This window comes from Acyrthosiphon pisum, chromosome X, assembly GCF_005508785.2.
Source record: "Acyrthosiphon pisum isolate AL4f chromosome X, pea_aphid_22Mar2018_4r6ur, whole genome shotgun sequence".
Taxonomy (NCBI): domain Eukaryota; kingdom Metazoa; phylum Arthropoda; class Insecta; order Hemiptera; family Aphididae; genus Acyrthosiphon; species Acyrthosiphon pisum.
In genome coordinates this window covers 1,353,335-1,366,805 of record NC_042493.1, presented here as the reverse complement: position 1 = coordinate 1,366,805, position 13,471 = coordinate 1,353,335, and the positions used below count along the sequence as shown (strand labels likewise).

Below are 13,471 nucleotides of genomic sequence, written 5' to 3'. Positions count from 1 at the left end.
ATAAGGGTGAGTCAATTTAGCATATAATTAAATCCTTATATATATATATATATATATATCAACGGAGGTGAATATATATATATACATATGAGAAGGTAGTAACTTGAAGTGTGTGACTGTGTATATACACTGCGTGCACAGTCCATTTTCACGTTACTACAGAATAATTATCAATTATAATATTATGCCTAACATAAATAACATATAAATATATATGCAAATTATTTAAGCCCAGAATCGTCACATTTCTAGTCCGAACATCATTGTTATATTTGACCAAAATGCAAGTTACCTACTGTGACTTTTATTACATTTTAATAATCAGCTACTGCAAATTGTAATCACGCGTATAGTATAATTGAGTTTACACATTGTAATTTTTATATTCCTTTGACTTGGACATCGGTGAGTTTAGATAATAAAGTATCTAAATTTTGTCTAGATAAAATAAGTAAAATATTGTCTATTCAATTTAACTTTTATAAAAATAAGAATAAAGACGATGGACAAATAATTTTTGTTCAGTTTTTATTTTTAAAATTATGAGCTATTTAAAATAATGACCTTGAAATAGCAGTGATAACTTAAAATATATATTATTATTTTACAACAATAACACCGCGTAAAACTAAAAGCAACACATTTTCGCGGTCAAATCTCTTTGTGTGTGTGTAAATTCGTATTAGCTGGTCGTACAAGTGTATTACGAGATATTATTTTGTTCACATGTAAATGCAAAATACTGCGAAGTTTTCACATTCCGAGAGCCAGCAGAGGATTTGCTTTCGAGTAAAAAGAAATCAAACGTTTGGCGGGTAAAAAACAATCACAAGAAAATAGTACATATTGTCATGCGGACTACGTATTTCTTCCTTTAAATAAGAGAAAAAGAATGAATGGCACTAGGCCGCTTTGAAACGTTTGCTGTAAAAGAATCTCGGTGTCAAAGAAAAACAAAACGATTTAGAGGAAAGGAATAGGATTTGATGCAGTGAAAAGTTTCTATAAATAAACGACAACTTCAGCACTCGTAACACGAGGAAGTGCGTTTCGTGGGTTGAATATTACGCAGAAAGACTTCGACGATGTAGGTACCGACTACTTATAATGCGAAATAATAGTGAAAACCTCACGGTGTACAACCAAAAAGAACACGTGGTTTTTGAATTGACTAAAATAAAGCCTTTTTATTATCTAATTTTTATAATGTGATGCACAATGCCAAAAGTTGATTTATTGAATTGTATTACAAACTCGTATAGGATAATATACGATAATATTATGTATCTACTCGAAATATATTAAACTTCGTTATTTGTAAAATAATTTAACAAAAATGCATATAAACACAAATATAACTACGTTTAAAAATGCTTAAAAAATTTAGTTCACCTAGTTAGATATCTAAAAGAGTGTTTCAGGATCACAATTTGTCTGGGTAAGGATTTTTTGCTAATAAATATTTTGGTACGATGATTAAAATATATTATCCACTGCAGAAAAAGACAGGATTAAAATAGTGCGCTTGGACTTTTTTTGTCGTATTTTTTTAAACATTAAATTAAAAAACAAATATTTCTTATTTGTTTCTATATATTTCTACTGAACGTATGTTAAATAGTATTAATAAGCGGCTTGGGGAGATGAAACAATAAACTAGTATTGATTGACGAAAAACAAATGAGTTTAAAATGTTAAACACATCGAAAAATGTAACAGAATTGTTTTTAGTTGTGTCGCTGTTCGTTTGCTTATATTATAAATATAGAGTGGTGTCTCTACGACTTATACTTGCAAGGATGAAAAAAAACAGAAGATTTTTCACATCAAACTATTTTTGCTTTTTTTTTAAACATTTGTATATCTCGTTTATAACTCGAAGCAACGGAATTTAATCATTATTCATTATTAATTTTTAGTTTTTAGCTGATGATCGCTCTTGTCGGAATATTAATTTTCGATTAGAAAAATTCATAAAAATGTATCGCCATTCTGGACAATATTGAAAAGTGCGCATTCCTCGAGCGGGCCTGCGGCTAGTCATTGAGTTGTATTTTATTTTCGTTTTAAATTTGACGGCTGCTATTAATCATCGCGTTCGAGCAGAGTTAGCGTTCGGTAAATAGTATACGTATAATGGTGCTGCACATTTTGTGTCGGTTGTCTTGCGAAACGTTTAGCGTTATGTTATAGTATGTCCCAGAAGTCGCGTACCACCCTTAGTATAATAGTATCTCCGTGGATAATCAATATATTTAAATGCAGTTTTTTTACAGTAATAAGTATGGAATTTCTGATTGAATAGCATAATACACGATTTTTTTTTTTTTTTTTAAATTCAATAATTATCAAACATTTTTTTTAGGCAAGTAAGTTATTTAAATTTCCAAGATAGCCATTTTATTAATCGTATTTTTTAAAACAGTTCAAAAAAAAAAAAAAAATATTAAAATTTAATAAAAATCGTCCAAGTTAGAGCTAATTATTATTTTGAATTTGTAAAACATCAGCGTTCCAATTTCTGATTAAAGCATACGAATCGTATTTTGTATAGGTTACAAAACTATTATTCTTAGAAATTCAAAATAATAATTAACTCTAACTTAACTTTTAATGAAATTTTAATATTTTTTTTTTAACTATTTTAAAAATACAATCAACAAAATGGTTATCTTGGAAATTAAAAAAAAATTATTTATCTAAAAGAATGTTTTATAATTTTTGAATTATAAAATAAAATCTCATATTATGCTATTCAATCAGAATGTCCATATTTATTACCGTTAAAAAAACTGTATTTCAATATATTGACTTTCCACGGAGATACTAAGGGTGATACTGCAGTATATGACGGATCAACGTCGTCGTTTGGAAACTTAAGTTTAAATCTTATATTTGGGATCATATTTTTTTTATTTCAATAATTTAAATGTGTGCCATAACTGTGAGATGAAAAATATTATGAAGACGAAAAATCGATAGAATTATATTTAATATGCTATTGAAAACAGACAAACATGGTGGTTTCGGTATGACACCCGAGAAAAATTATGTAAACCAAAAAACGATTATAATATGTTCACAACCACATACTATACTTATAACTTAATAATATTTTTAATGTTTTATCTTGGTTAGGTTTTAGGTTAGGAATTAAAAATGTCTGTACTTACCGACATATCCGGGAGTTCCGCAAGCAGTCGCCATTACGCCAGAATCTTCTATCTTGGACAATCCAAAATCACTAATCATGATTTTGCTGTCATCGTCGGTGCTATAGTACAATAAGTTTTCGGGCTGTAAAAAAAAACATTCACATTTCATATTATTATTTATGTTTTACAGCTGCAGCAGAAATAATTAATAACCGCTGTGTAGGTGAAACATTTTCGGACTGACCGCTGACTGTTAAAAGTGTACAATGTATCACTCGTTAATTAGTTTTATTTATAGTTACAGTTAAGCTAAAATCTAAATTGAATGTAAAAATATTATTAATTGTAAGACAAATTATTAAATAACATAATAATTTGCATGTAGCTTATTCACTAAAATTAATTGTATTATATTATAATATTTTTCTATTATGTATCAATTAAAATTATTTACCTAATGGCTTAATAAATATTCAGATAAATGTTCAACGGATCTCGAAAATTCAATTATCCGTTTGGAGTCCATCAAAGCTAATTTAAAAAAATCTTTGAAATCTTTTTTTTTTTGTACATGAAATAATACATTTTAGTGGTATTATAGTAAAAGGAAGTTTAGCTAAAAGTCGGTTCTTAATTAAGTTTCTCAAAAGAATACCAACAAACGCAGAATTTTCCGAAGAATGTGAAAAAAGAAAATAAATTAAGTTTGAATTAAATTAGCGTTAACGGATCAGCTTTTAATCTTTGACAAACAAAATAAAAATAAAATCGGACCTAATAAGACATTATACGATATTAAAACAACTACTAAAGATCAAATTAATTATAACAGTGCAAATATTTAAAAAAGGTATTCGGAGAAGATTGATGTCAAAGGGTGTTTGTTCTATATTATACTGTGACATTTAATTATAACATTTCAGAGATGCATAAGACACATTATACGAAATATTGGCGTTAGAAAAATAAAAAGCGCACAGTTTATCCGACCTTCTTATTTTTTTAAATTACCATCCACAGATTTGAAGCGTCATTCCAGCGATGAAAAAGAGATGATTGTCGCTGTTCAAATGAGTTTTATGTCATAAACATTCGTTAAAATATTGTACTGATATTTAATGACTATCAGCTGCGCACTAAAATGTAATACGATTCTGTGTAAATCTTCGTATTAGATGACTTTACGTTTGAATAGTTTTTTTTTAACGACATTGTATTCAGTCGACGCGTTCAGAGCCATCCCAAAGTTTTCATTTCATTCCGTGCGATCATTTTTAAATTTCCACTAAAAACAACCTATGAGGAACTTTCTATACAATTTTTAAGCTTGTCGACCAAGCAAAAATGTTTTATCGTTAATAATTTAAAAAAAGTAATAAAATTCGAAATTTTTAATGTTTTTATAAATAGCTCAGAGTCAAAATATTTTGAAAATTATAAGGTAGATAGAAAATAAAAATCTTCGTTGAAGATTTCAAGTGTACGCTTATTTGTTTTAGTTACGCATTTTTTTTTTGGTTGAAATTACATAAAAAAATGTAACATCGTAAATACATAATATAATGTTACCGTGTTAAATATCCACCATAGTAACCAAAAAAAAAATTTAAGGAAAAATTGTTTTTAACAAAAATATGGATTTTGTTTTATAGTGTTACCTAACTCTAAGTAAAATATCAGGTTAGAATATTGACAATATTCGTCAAAATCACGAAAATGTGTACATTTTTTATGATACAGCTTCGTAAAAATGTTTTATTTATATTTAAGATTTTATAGTTAAATACAAGATACCCCATTAGTTTTTCTACTTGAAAAAAATTAAAGTTTATTAGAAAGCAAATTAACTTTTACCTATTACGAATTCGTTACGAACGATTTTCTTATTTTGTTGTAGTTTAAAACAAATTACCTACAAAATTGTTTATTTATCATTACATAATAACGTTTTCAAAATATAATTTTATTTTCCGGCCATTCAATATAAGTATAAGTACTTATACTATAAGTATACTATTACTGTCCATACAATTATTTTTCGGGATTTTATATGCGTCCGTATAATAGGTGTAAATGAACAAGATTTTCCATAGTAAAAAATTTGTTACTTTAAGTTCATATTAATTTTAAATAAAAGTCAACATATTACACAATAATATTGTTAATATTATACATGATGAGTAATGACGTGGCTTAAGCAAATTCCCAGGACTTCGTTTTTTTTTTTGTTCCATTATATTTTTTAACCATTTTTCATGATAATTAAGGGACATATAAACCACCTGCGTTTTTTGATAGGCTCAATCGTCTTCTTTATTTTTTCCTTCGTAATCATTCGCATAACTGCATAATCCATATTGCAAATTGTTGCAGATCATCGGAACTCCACTGTCTCTTGTACAAGGTTTTGATTTACCCAACGGCACCAAATATAAATATTGTTTCCATGACGCTTTAACCGTAGCTCTATTTGATATATTTATATAGGTATAGCAGCTTATAAATTATATTATATACATCAATATTACTTAGTATTGCTTAGTTTACAAGCTGTGCTACTATGTACGACATCATTGGTCATGATCCTTCCTGATCTACCGAATGTTTTGTTATTTCCAGTTACACCAAATCCAATCATTGTACAATTCAACTTTTTGCCATTGGCAAAATCTTAAGAGAGCCACCAATTATGGAAAATGTCGTGATATTTGGGAATGCTTTTTCTAACTAAATTAAAATTTAAGTATAACTATGAATTATAATTATGGCGACCAGATATTAAAAAAAAAGAAGTACAATGTCCATAGGTTTCACAATATAACATATTATTATGTATAGATATAATTAATATCCCCCTTTCACGAAAAAAATGTAGCATATCTTCTTCCCAAAGTTCTAATCTATCTCTATACAAAATTTAATCGCAATCAGATGGTTTAGAACGGTTTAGGAATGCATAAACGACACACAGACAAACATTAATATTTATATAATATATATAGATAGATTCTTTACACGTGATGAGCAGAACAAAGACGTCTCTGTACTCATGTTGTTGCAGCTATATTTTATGTATTATATATTGGTCTTTGTGCACCGTTATTGTTTTAAATCTTAAATTTTAGTCTATTCTTTTGGCCAACTTCCAATCTTATTATATCTCCAACGTGAGCCAACCCATCAAATTGCTATGGATCCCGACGATGGCGTCCAGCGCTTTTAATTGATTTTTAAATATTAAATATATTTTAAGTATGCAATTAAAATTTTTCTCAACATTTCGTTAAAATTGTATTTATTTAATACGTTAAAAATGATAAGTCTTGGATGGTTATACGATCCTAAAGCAAATTTACACAATAAGACCATTATTTTTGTAATTAATAATAGTTCATAACACAGCACGCGTATATTTTATTTCAAAAAAGTTTTCAATTTCGTTTTATTGTTGCGTACAAAATAGGAGCAGAAAAGTGTATAATGTGATAAAATTAAAATGTTTTATTCAGTGAAATTTAATTAAAGTTGGGTAGTTAAACTATGCGGGCGTCATTCTGGTTTTTCTTTCTGGGAGTACGAGCACGAGGAACGCCCGCGTAGGCTCGACATTTTAACATTTCAACGGGTAATTTTCCAAAAAAAAAAAAAAACAATTATTTCCCATCACAGTTGTATTGGCTCTTATTCCAAGTACTTACCTATAAAGCTATAATAATTAGGGCCAAGATTTCAATGCATAGTTTATTAGTTTTTGTGTGCTATAGGACAATGCATTCCAAGTAATTGAATAATACGTTTCGTTTCATAAATGACACCTTAAGAGGACGTGATACCCGCATGTGTTGTCTCCGTTTTATAAGTGCGTAACATGGCAAATTTTATGTTCAGCAGAACATGTGTAGCTCCGGTAATTTAAAAATTAGAGCGAATTGACCTTTTATAAAATCTAAAGGTAAGATTATTATCTAGAGCAACCTCGTGGCCTTTTTAATATATTTTAATTTTAAACCGAGTTATTTTAAGATGTACAAACAATTTAAAATTTGAAAATATTCATAACTCGCGTTAAAATTAAAATATAATAAAAAGTCCATGAGGTTGCCTAGATAATAATCTTATCATTAGATTTTATATGAGATCAACTCACTACAATTTTTAAACTAACAGAGTTACGCGTATTCTGATGAACATAAAATTTGCTATGTTCACACTTGTAAGGTGGAGACAACACAAGCGGGTATCACGTCCTCTTCATTTTGAATTTTTTGCTGTTTTTGGTTTTTCCATTTTTTTTTTTTTATTTTACCATTTTCAGCTAATTTTATTAAATTTCAGTTAATACATTGTACGAGCTTGTAGTGTAATTTAAGAAATCCAAAATATTATATAAAGTAATAATATCGTTTTTCATAATATTTGCTTTAAATAGATTTTTAGTAATTTTTTCATCCATACCAAACGTCAATAGTTCTATTAATGAATTTGGCATCATACTAACCTACAGCCATTTTCGTATTTGGTGTCTTACCGAGTCTTACCCAAACAAACAAACTACGACTAATTGAAAAGTCAGTTGGTGTCATATCGCAATCTCATTTATTTCGAGTATAGGTGCTGTTTATATTTAATTGTGCTTGACCTACGTTCGGTATTTTATGTTTGTATTATGAGTATAGTTTAGTTAAGATAAAGATGTGTTAAAAATGCCAAAAGTTAAATCATAGTTTCACACTCACTCGAGTACCCGTCAATAAATGTGGGTAATTTTTAAAGGCATTATTTCGGCATCTTTGGTTATTTTTTTAAAATATTTTTATTTATTGTTTTAAGGGCGTTTAATCCCAAGTCTTGTGTATAATAATTTATTATTCCCATATCGTCTAGGACGATGAAATTGATGCTGATTTTTTATTTGATCAAATACACCAAGAGCTGACTGTATATTATTATGTGGCCACGGCAGCAAGAAGAATGTAATTATTTTTATATTCTTCCACCATAATATTATATTTTCAATGGATTATGATCATGCTGTGAAAACTATTCTGTGATACAGATAATTTTATATGAATTTTCTATGTACGGATAAAATAAATACATTTTACTTTTATCCTAATAAGTTAAAAATAATATATCACTCTTATAATATTGATAATATAATAGTAATAGGTAAAATCAATTTTTTATCAGATTTAAATTTTATATTTTAATAAGTAATGATAGTCAGGCGTTGTGTGTTTTTATGATTCAAATTTTTGATATTATTCGAATAAAGTTAGTGACGTAATATTTTAACATCGAAATTAACTGTTTTAGAATTTTAAACTGCAATATCTAAAATGTATTTAAATCGCCCATAATTGCAAAAAAAAAATTTTAATCCTTTACCGTCAGTATAATAGTAATAATTTTGAAATTTCAATTTGAAATTAAAAAATAGATATACATGAACCAACTGGGTGGTCTTACGAGAGAACAATTTAAATACCTAAAAACAATTAATATTACCTATTTGTGATAAATCAATATTTTCCAAGAGCGATTTAAATTATATTTATCTGAACAAAATTCATTGTCTTAGATAACCAGTAAATAATTGACACAATAGCTATCTTGTGATAAGATAAAATATGAGTATATTTTTATCTAGTTAATTATCGAGATAAGTCTTAACACTATCCATATTCTATAATATTATAGGTCATAAAATTTAGTCTGCATAAAAAATGTAAATATCGTTTGAATTGATTTAATTTATGGTACTGTAGTAGTAATTAACCTACTTAATACTAATATGATTAATTTAGGTAAGAACATGCTTGAACAAAAAAAAAATAATATATTATTACACTATTTTGCAGTTAGTTCAATCGCATTGTCACTATACATATTATTATAATTTCACCGATTATTATTTTACAATATTAAATTTGACTCGTATACTACATTCACAATATTATCTTGTACCTATTCGGTTTTCTGGTTTTATTATGATCTGCGTTACACCTTAAACCGGCTTTTAAACTATTTTGTCATGACGACTTACCTTAAGATCTCTGTGCACGACACCCTGTTCATGCATATAATCCACAGCTCCCAGCACCTGGCGGATCAAATGGGCTGCATCCTTTTCAGTGTACGAACCCTTCTGCACAATTCGGTCGAACAACTCTCCTCCAGTTACCCTGCAAAATCACAACAATATTTAGCTGCGTTTCAGTATCATTATACCTAATACATTTCGGACGGAAAAGTCTAGCCTACAATGACGAATGGATTTAAATTTATCCTTAAACCGGGGTTTGGCCCATAGGCGTGTGCATGAGGGAAGCCTGTGAACTTTTTTCGGGCAGTCACGGAGGCCAAATATTGAATTATGGACCTCGGTAAATTTTACCTCCAGAAAATCCACTGTACAGAAACCTTATATTATAAAATATAATCTATTGAAAAATAAACCAGATTAATCTCATGCTGCTTCTGAATCCACACACGGCCTATCGACTTTCACTAGTAACATGTATATATATTATATTATATGTTACAGTAGAGCAGGCGGACCTGCGGCACTTTTGCCTTTTGATACATTTGATGTTATTGAATGACAAATAAAATTATATATCATTATTAAATATTTCTAAAATTATGTTTTTTAATATTAATACAACATAGCACAACAATGTGTTATTTTATCAAATAACATCAATAATGTTATGTTATATAACATATTATTTAATTAGAATAATGTCACCCGTGTTATAATAATCGCCTTGTTAATTTTTAAGGCACATTTTCAACTTTTTTTTTCTATTTGGCACAACATGGAAAAAAGTTAGCCACCCTTGCAGTAGGGCGTAAAGTGTTCAACTAGATAGCTCAGTAGCACTCAGAAATTTCACTCTTAAATAATTGAGAGTGGAAAAATGTATTTGTATGAATTTAAAAGTAGAAGCTGGCATTCTCATTCAGCCCCTGCAAATTACGACGTAATAATACGAAACCGGAATAATCGTAATTTAAGATTAGACATTTCGGAAGTAAGTAGATAGGGAAACTATTGACGTTTGTTGTACTTTTAAATGTCTCGATGTTTGACAAATGGTCGGAATGAGATGAATATTAATATTTTAATCGACGTGGAAAGTACCTAACCGGCAGTTAAAGTCAAAGTGTGGTTTGCGAAACTTGGATAGGTGTAACTACGTTATAATAATAATAAATATTATATCAAGGTGAAATGGCGCGCACTGTTATGGCAGAATGAAGTTTGCGGTTGCCAACGGCTGGTGGACGAATTTATAATGGAGTTAAGAAAAACAATGAATCGTGATCACCTTTATCTAAACTCATCGTAGTGGCAGGCCACAGAAAATATAAAACAAAACTTTATACTGTTGTAAATCTCAATAATCGTTGAACACTCGAACTATAAATTTTGTATCTGTTCATAGAGCGCATTTACCTTTTGATGTCGCACAATATAGGTACTCCAATATTTATATAATATTTTTAATTGGTTAACGGAGTTTGATTTTCTCTTTTTGTTTATTAACTTTATTTTGATATGAATGTAATTGATTGATAAGCATTTTAAAAATAGAAATAGACCGTGAAAAATTAAAATAAATTTTCTAAAAATAACCCCCACCTTGTTTTTTAGTTTTTTTTTTATATTACTATAGTACTTTGGGTCACTATAATATTATGAAAAATACCTAAAATTATTATTAATATAATATAGCCTAAAGGTAATACTTTGTGAATTTATGATAAAATATAATTTGTAATATAACATATTTGAAAAAGATTTCTTTTGAATATCATCACAATTACTTCATAAATCATGGTAATCTTACGTGTCATACGTAAAAAAAAAAAAAATATTTTTAGAATGTTTTTAACATTTATATAGATTGGTATTTAATTATAGTTTATGATATACCTAAGTAAGAGTAGAAGAGTAACAAAAAGGTCATAGTTATGTGGCGGCGACATCTTAAAGTGTAAAAATCATATCTATATTTTATATTACTATATAAAATTGTAAGGGATTTTTCCGTGCTAACCGAGAAAACTACTATGTATCTTCCCATTTTGTGATGACACTATTTAACATTTTTCCAATTATTTTCCACAAGGTTATACCAAATAATCCTACGAGTGATCTATAATGGTATCAAAAATGTATCTTAATTCATCAATTGAGAACGGCTGGGCCGATTTGGCTGATTTTTTTTTTTTTTGTTGTGTTCGTAATTGTCCGGACAAGATTCTTATGAAAGAACATTTCAGGAAAATCCACCAGAAAAGTAGGAAATTGGATGTCAAAAATACAACAGTGACGCCATCTGTCCAAAAAAACAAACTAAATAATCAAAAAAAAAATTAGTTTATTGTTGCAGTTTAAAATAATAATAGTGTATTATATAGTGGTTGCTATTGGTTAATCAGGCATGTTTGTTGATGTGTATTATTATTTTTCGTCAATATCTATACGTATAAATGAATGTTTGTGTGTAGATTAGACCTCTGGGAAGAAGATAGAAATGAGATTTAAAAAGGGTTAATTTTGGTTTTTTTTTATTCATCGGATAAATTAGTACGGTTAGGTTAGGATTTTGTATTAATTGATTATATTAGTCCACTGTAGGTGGAATTAAGTAAAAATGACAAACTTTCATACTCTAGAGCTAAATCATACACTTCCGTACAAACAGCGCGGGGTCTACGGCCTACCTGTTAATATACTGCTGTGAATCAGAATTTTTATTCTGGTCAACGGAAAAGTTAAGATAAGTTTTGAACACCATACACCGAATATTAAATAACGAATTGAACAAATTTTGAGTCATATAGAGTTGGTACATTTAACGGGCAACAAAGTGCGCAGGATCAGCTATTTTTAATAAAAATATATTTATCATTAATACCGCTAGAAACAATTGAAAACGTTTTCATTAACCGTTTTTTATATTTACTTGCCGATCACATTAAACGATAAAATTTAAATAAAAAATTATATATATCATCGTCCGAAGCCAAAATAAACAACTAATCACGGGCGAAGCTGGACGGATCGGCTAGTATTAATATAGAAGTATTTACTTAAATAAGTAAATGGTAGCATGGAAACAGAAACTATAATACTATATTATTACTGTTTTGAAAAGATATCATAAAATCAAAGTACATTTGTATCTATTATCCGCATAACTTTGTGTTATATTAACCATTATATTGTTGTGTTATAAAATATGTTATCTTCGTAAAGTCGTTGAATTTAAGGGTCACTTTGTAATATTTTTTTGTAAAAAATAAGTTGGTAAGTTTTCCAGCCTTATTAAAATCATTGTTATTGTTTTTATATTTATATTAATCCTCAAAGATTCCAGCACGATTGTAGATAAGACAATCGTAGATTATAGTTTTCAAGTTTCATTTGATGTAATCATTTTTTTTTTTCATTTCAAACGACCAATGTTTGAGAAAATAGTACGTATGTGTGTTTTTGGATAAGAGCGTCATAAATTAAAAATGTAATAAGTATAATATGTATAGTTAGAGAAAAACATTCAGTGCCCCTAAAAAAAATTTTCTCTAGCGACGGCATTGGTCTAAAAGTACCAATACATTAATTTATTATTGGTTGGTATGCCATGCCGGCGACCACAGTATAAAACGAACGAAATAAGAATAAATTAAACTTAAAAGAGAGGAATGCTTACAAACGAGCTAGCTATAGGTTCGAGGCGGACGACGATAAAATATAATAACGAAGTAGACGAAGACATTTGAAAAATTTAATTGTCCTACAAATGATGCTCTCTCTCGGGACTAGTCACGTACATAAAAACGACTAACACAAAAAGGGATTTTAATGAAATTTTTTATCTTAATTTGCAAAATGAATATCGAAAATGTAATAAAGTACGACGAGCGGCTAACGATGTTTTATGCTGAATGCGTTTTAGCGCGCAATAATCACGATGATAGTAATAATATGATCATGCCAGACTACTATGAAGTAGATAGAAGACTCAATGTAATAAAAACAATAATAGTAATGTAACCTTACAAATTTTAAAGTGGATTCCACTGAATATTGGACACGTATATTGAAACCAGTGGTTAAAAACGGAAGTTTCTGAAAATCTGTGAACCATAATTTTCACATGTACCGTGATATTGATTTTTTTGTTTTCTAGAAGTTCGAATTAAATTGTATTATTTTAACCATCAGTTCATTGAATTTTATCAACATAATAATTTTACATAGATCAATTGATAAGCTTGTCTTATAAGTAAAAACCAATTTT

The 13,471-nt window shown here is 28.4% G+C and overlaps 1 protein-coding gene across 3 annotated transcripts in view; it reads right to left on the bottom strand.

Annotated features, from left to right (window-relative positions):
* The window catches only part of LOC100166878 (calcium/calmodulin-dependent protein kinase type 1), a 455,364-nt gene that overhangs the window by 49,051 nt on the left and 392,842 nt on the right, over positions 1–13,471 (bottom strand). For all 3 annotated transcript variants that reach the window (XM_016801012.2, XM_016801013.2, XM_008180600.3), the window contains 2 exons: positions 9,202–9,340; positions 3,174–3,297 (listed from right to left, as the gene is read on the bottom strand). In XM_016801012.2, the coding sequence (XP_016656501.2) occupies positions 3,174–3,297; positions 9,202–9,340 (263 nt within the window). The remainder of the gene's footprint in view (positions 1–3,173; positions 3,298–9,201; positions 9,341–13,471) is intronic.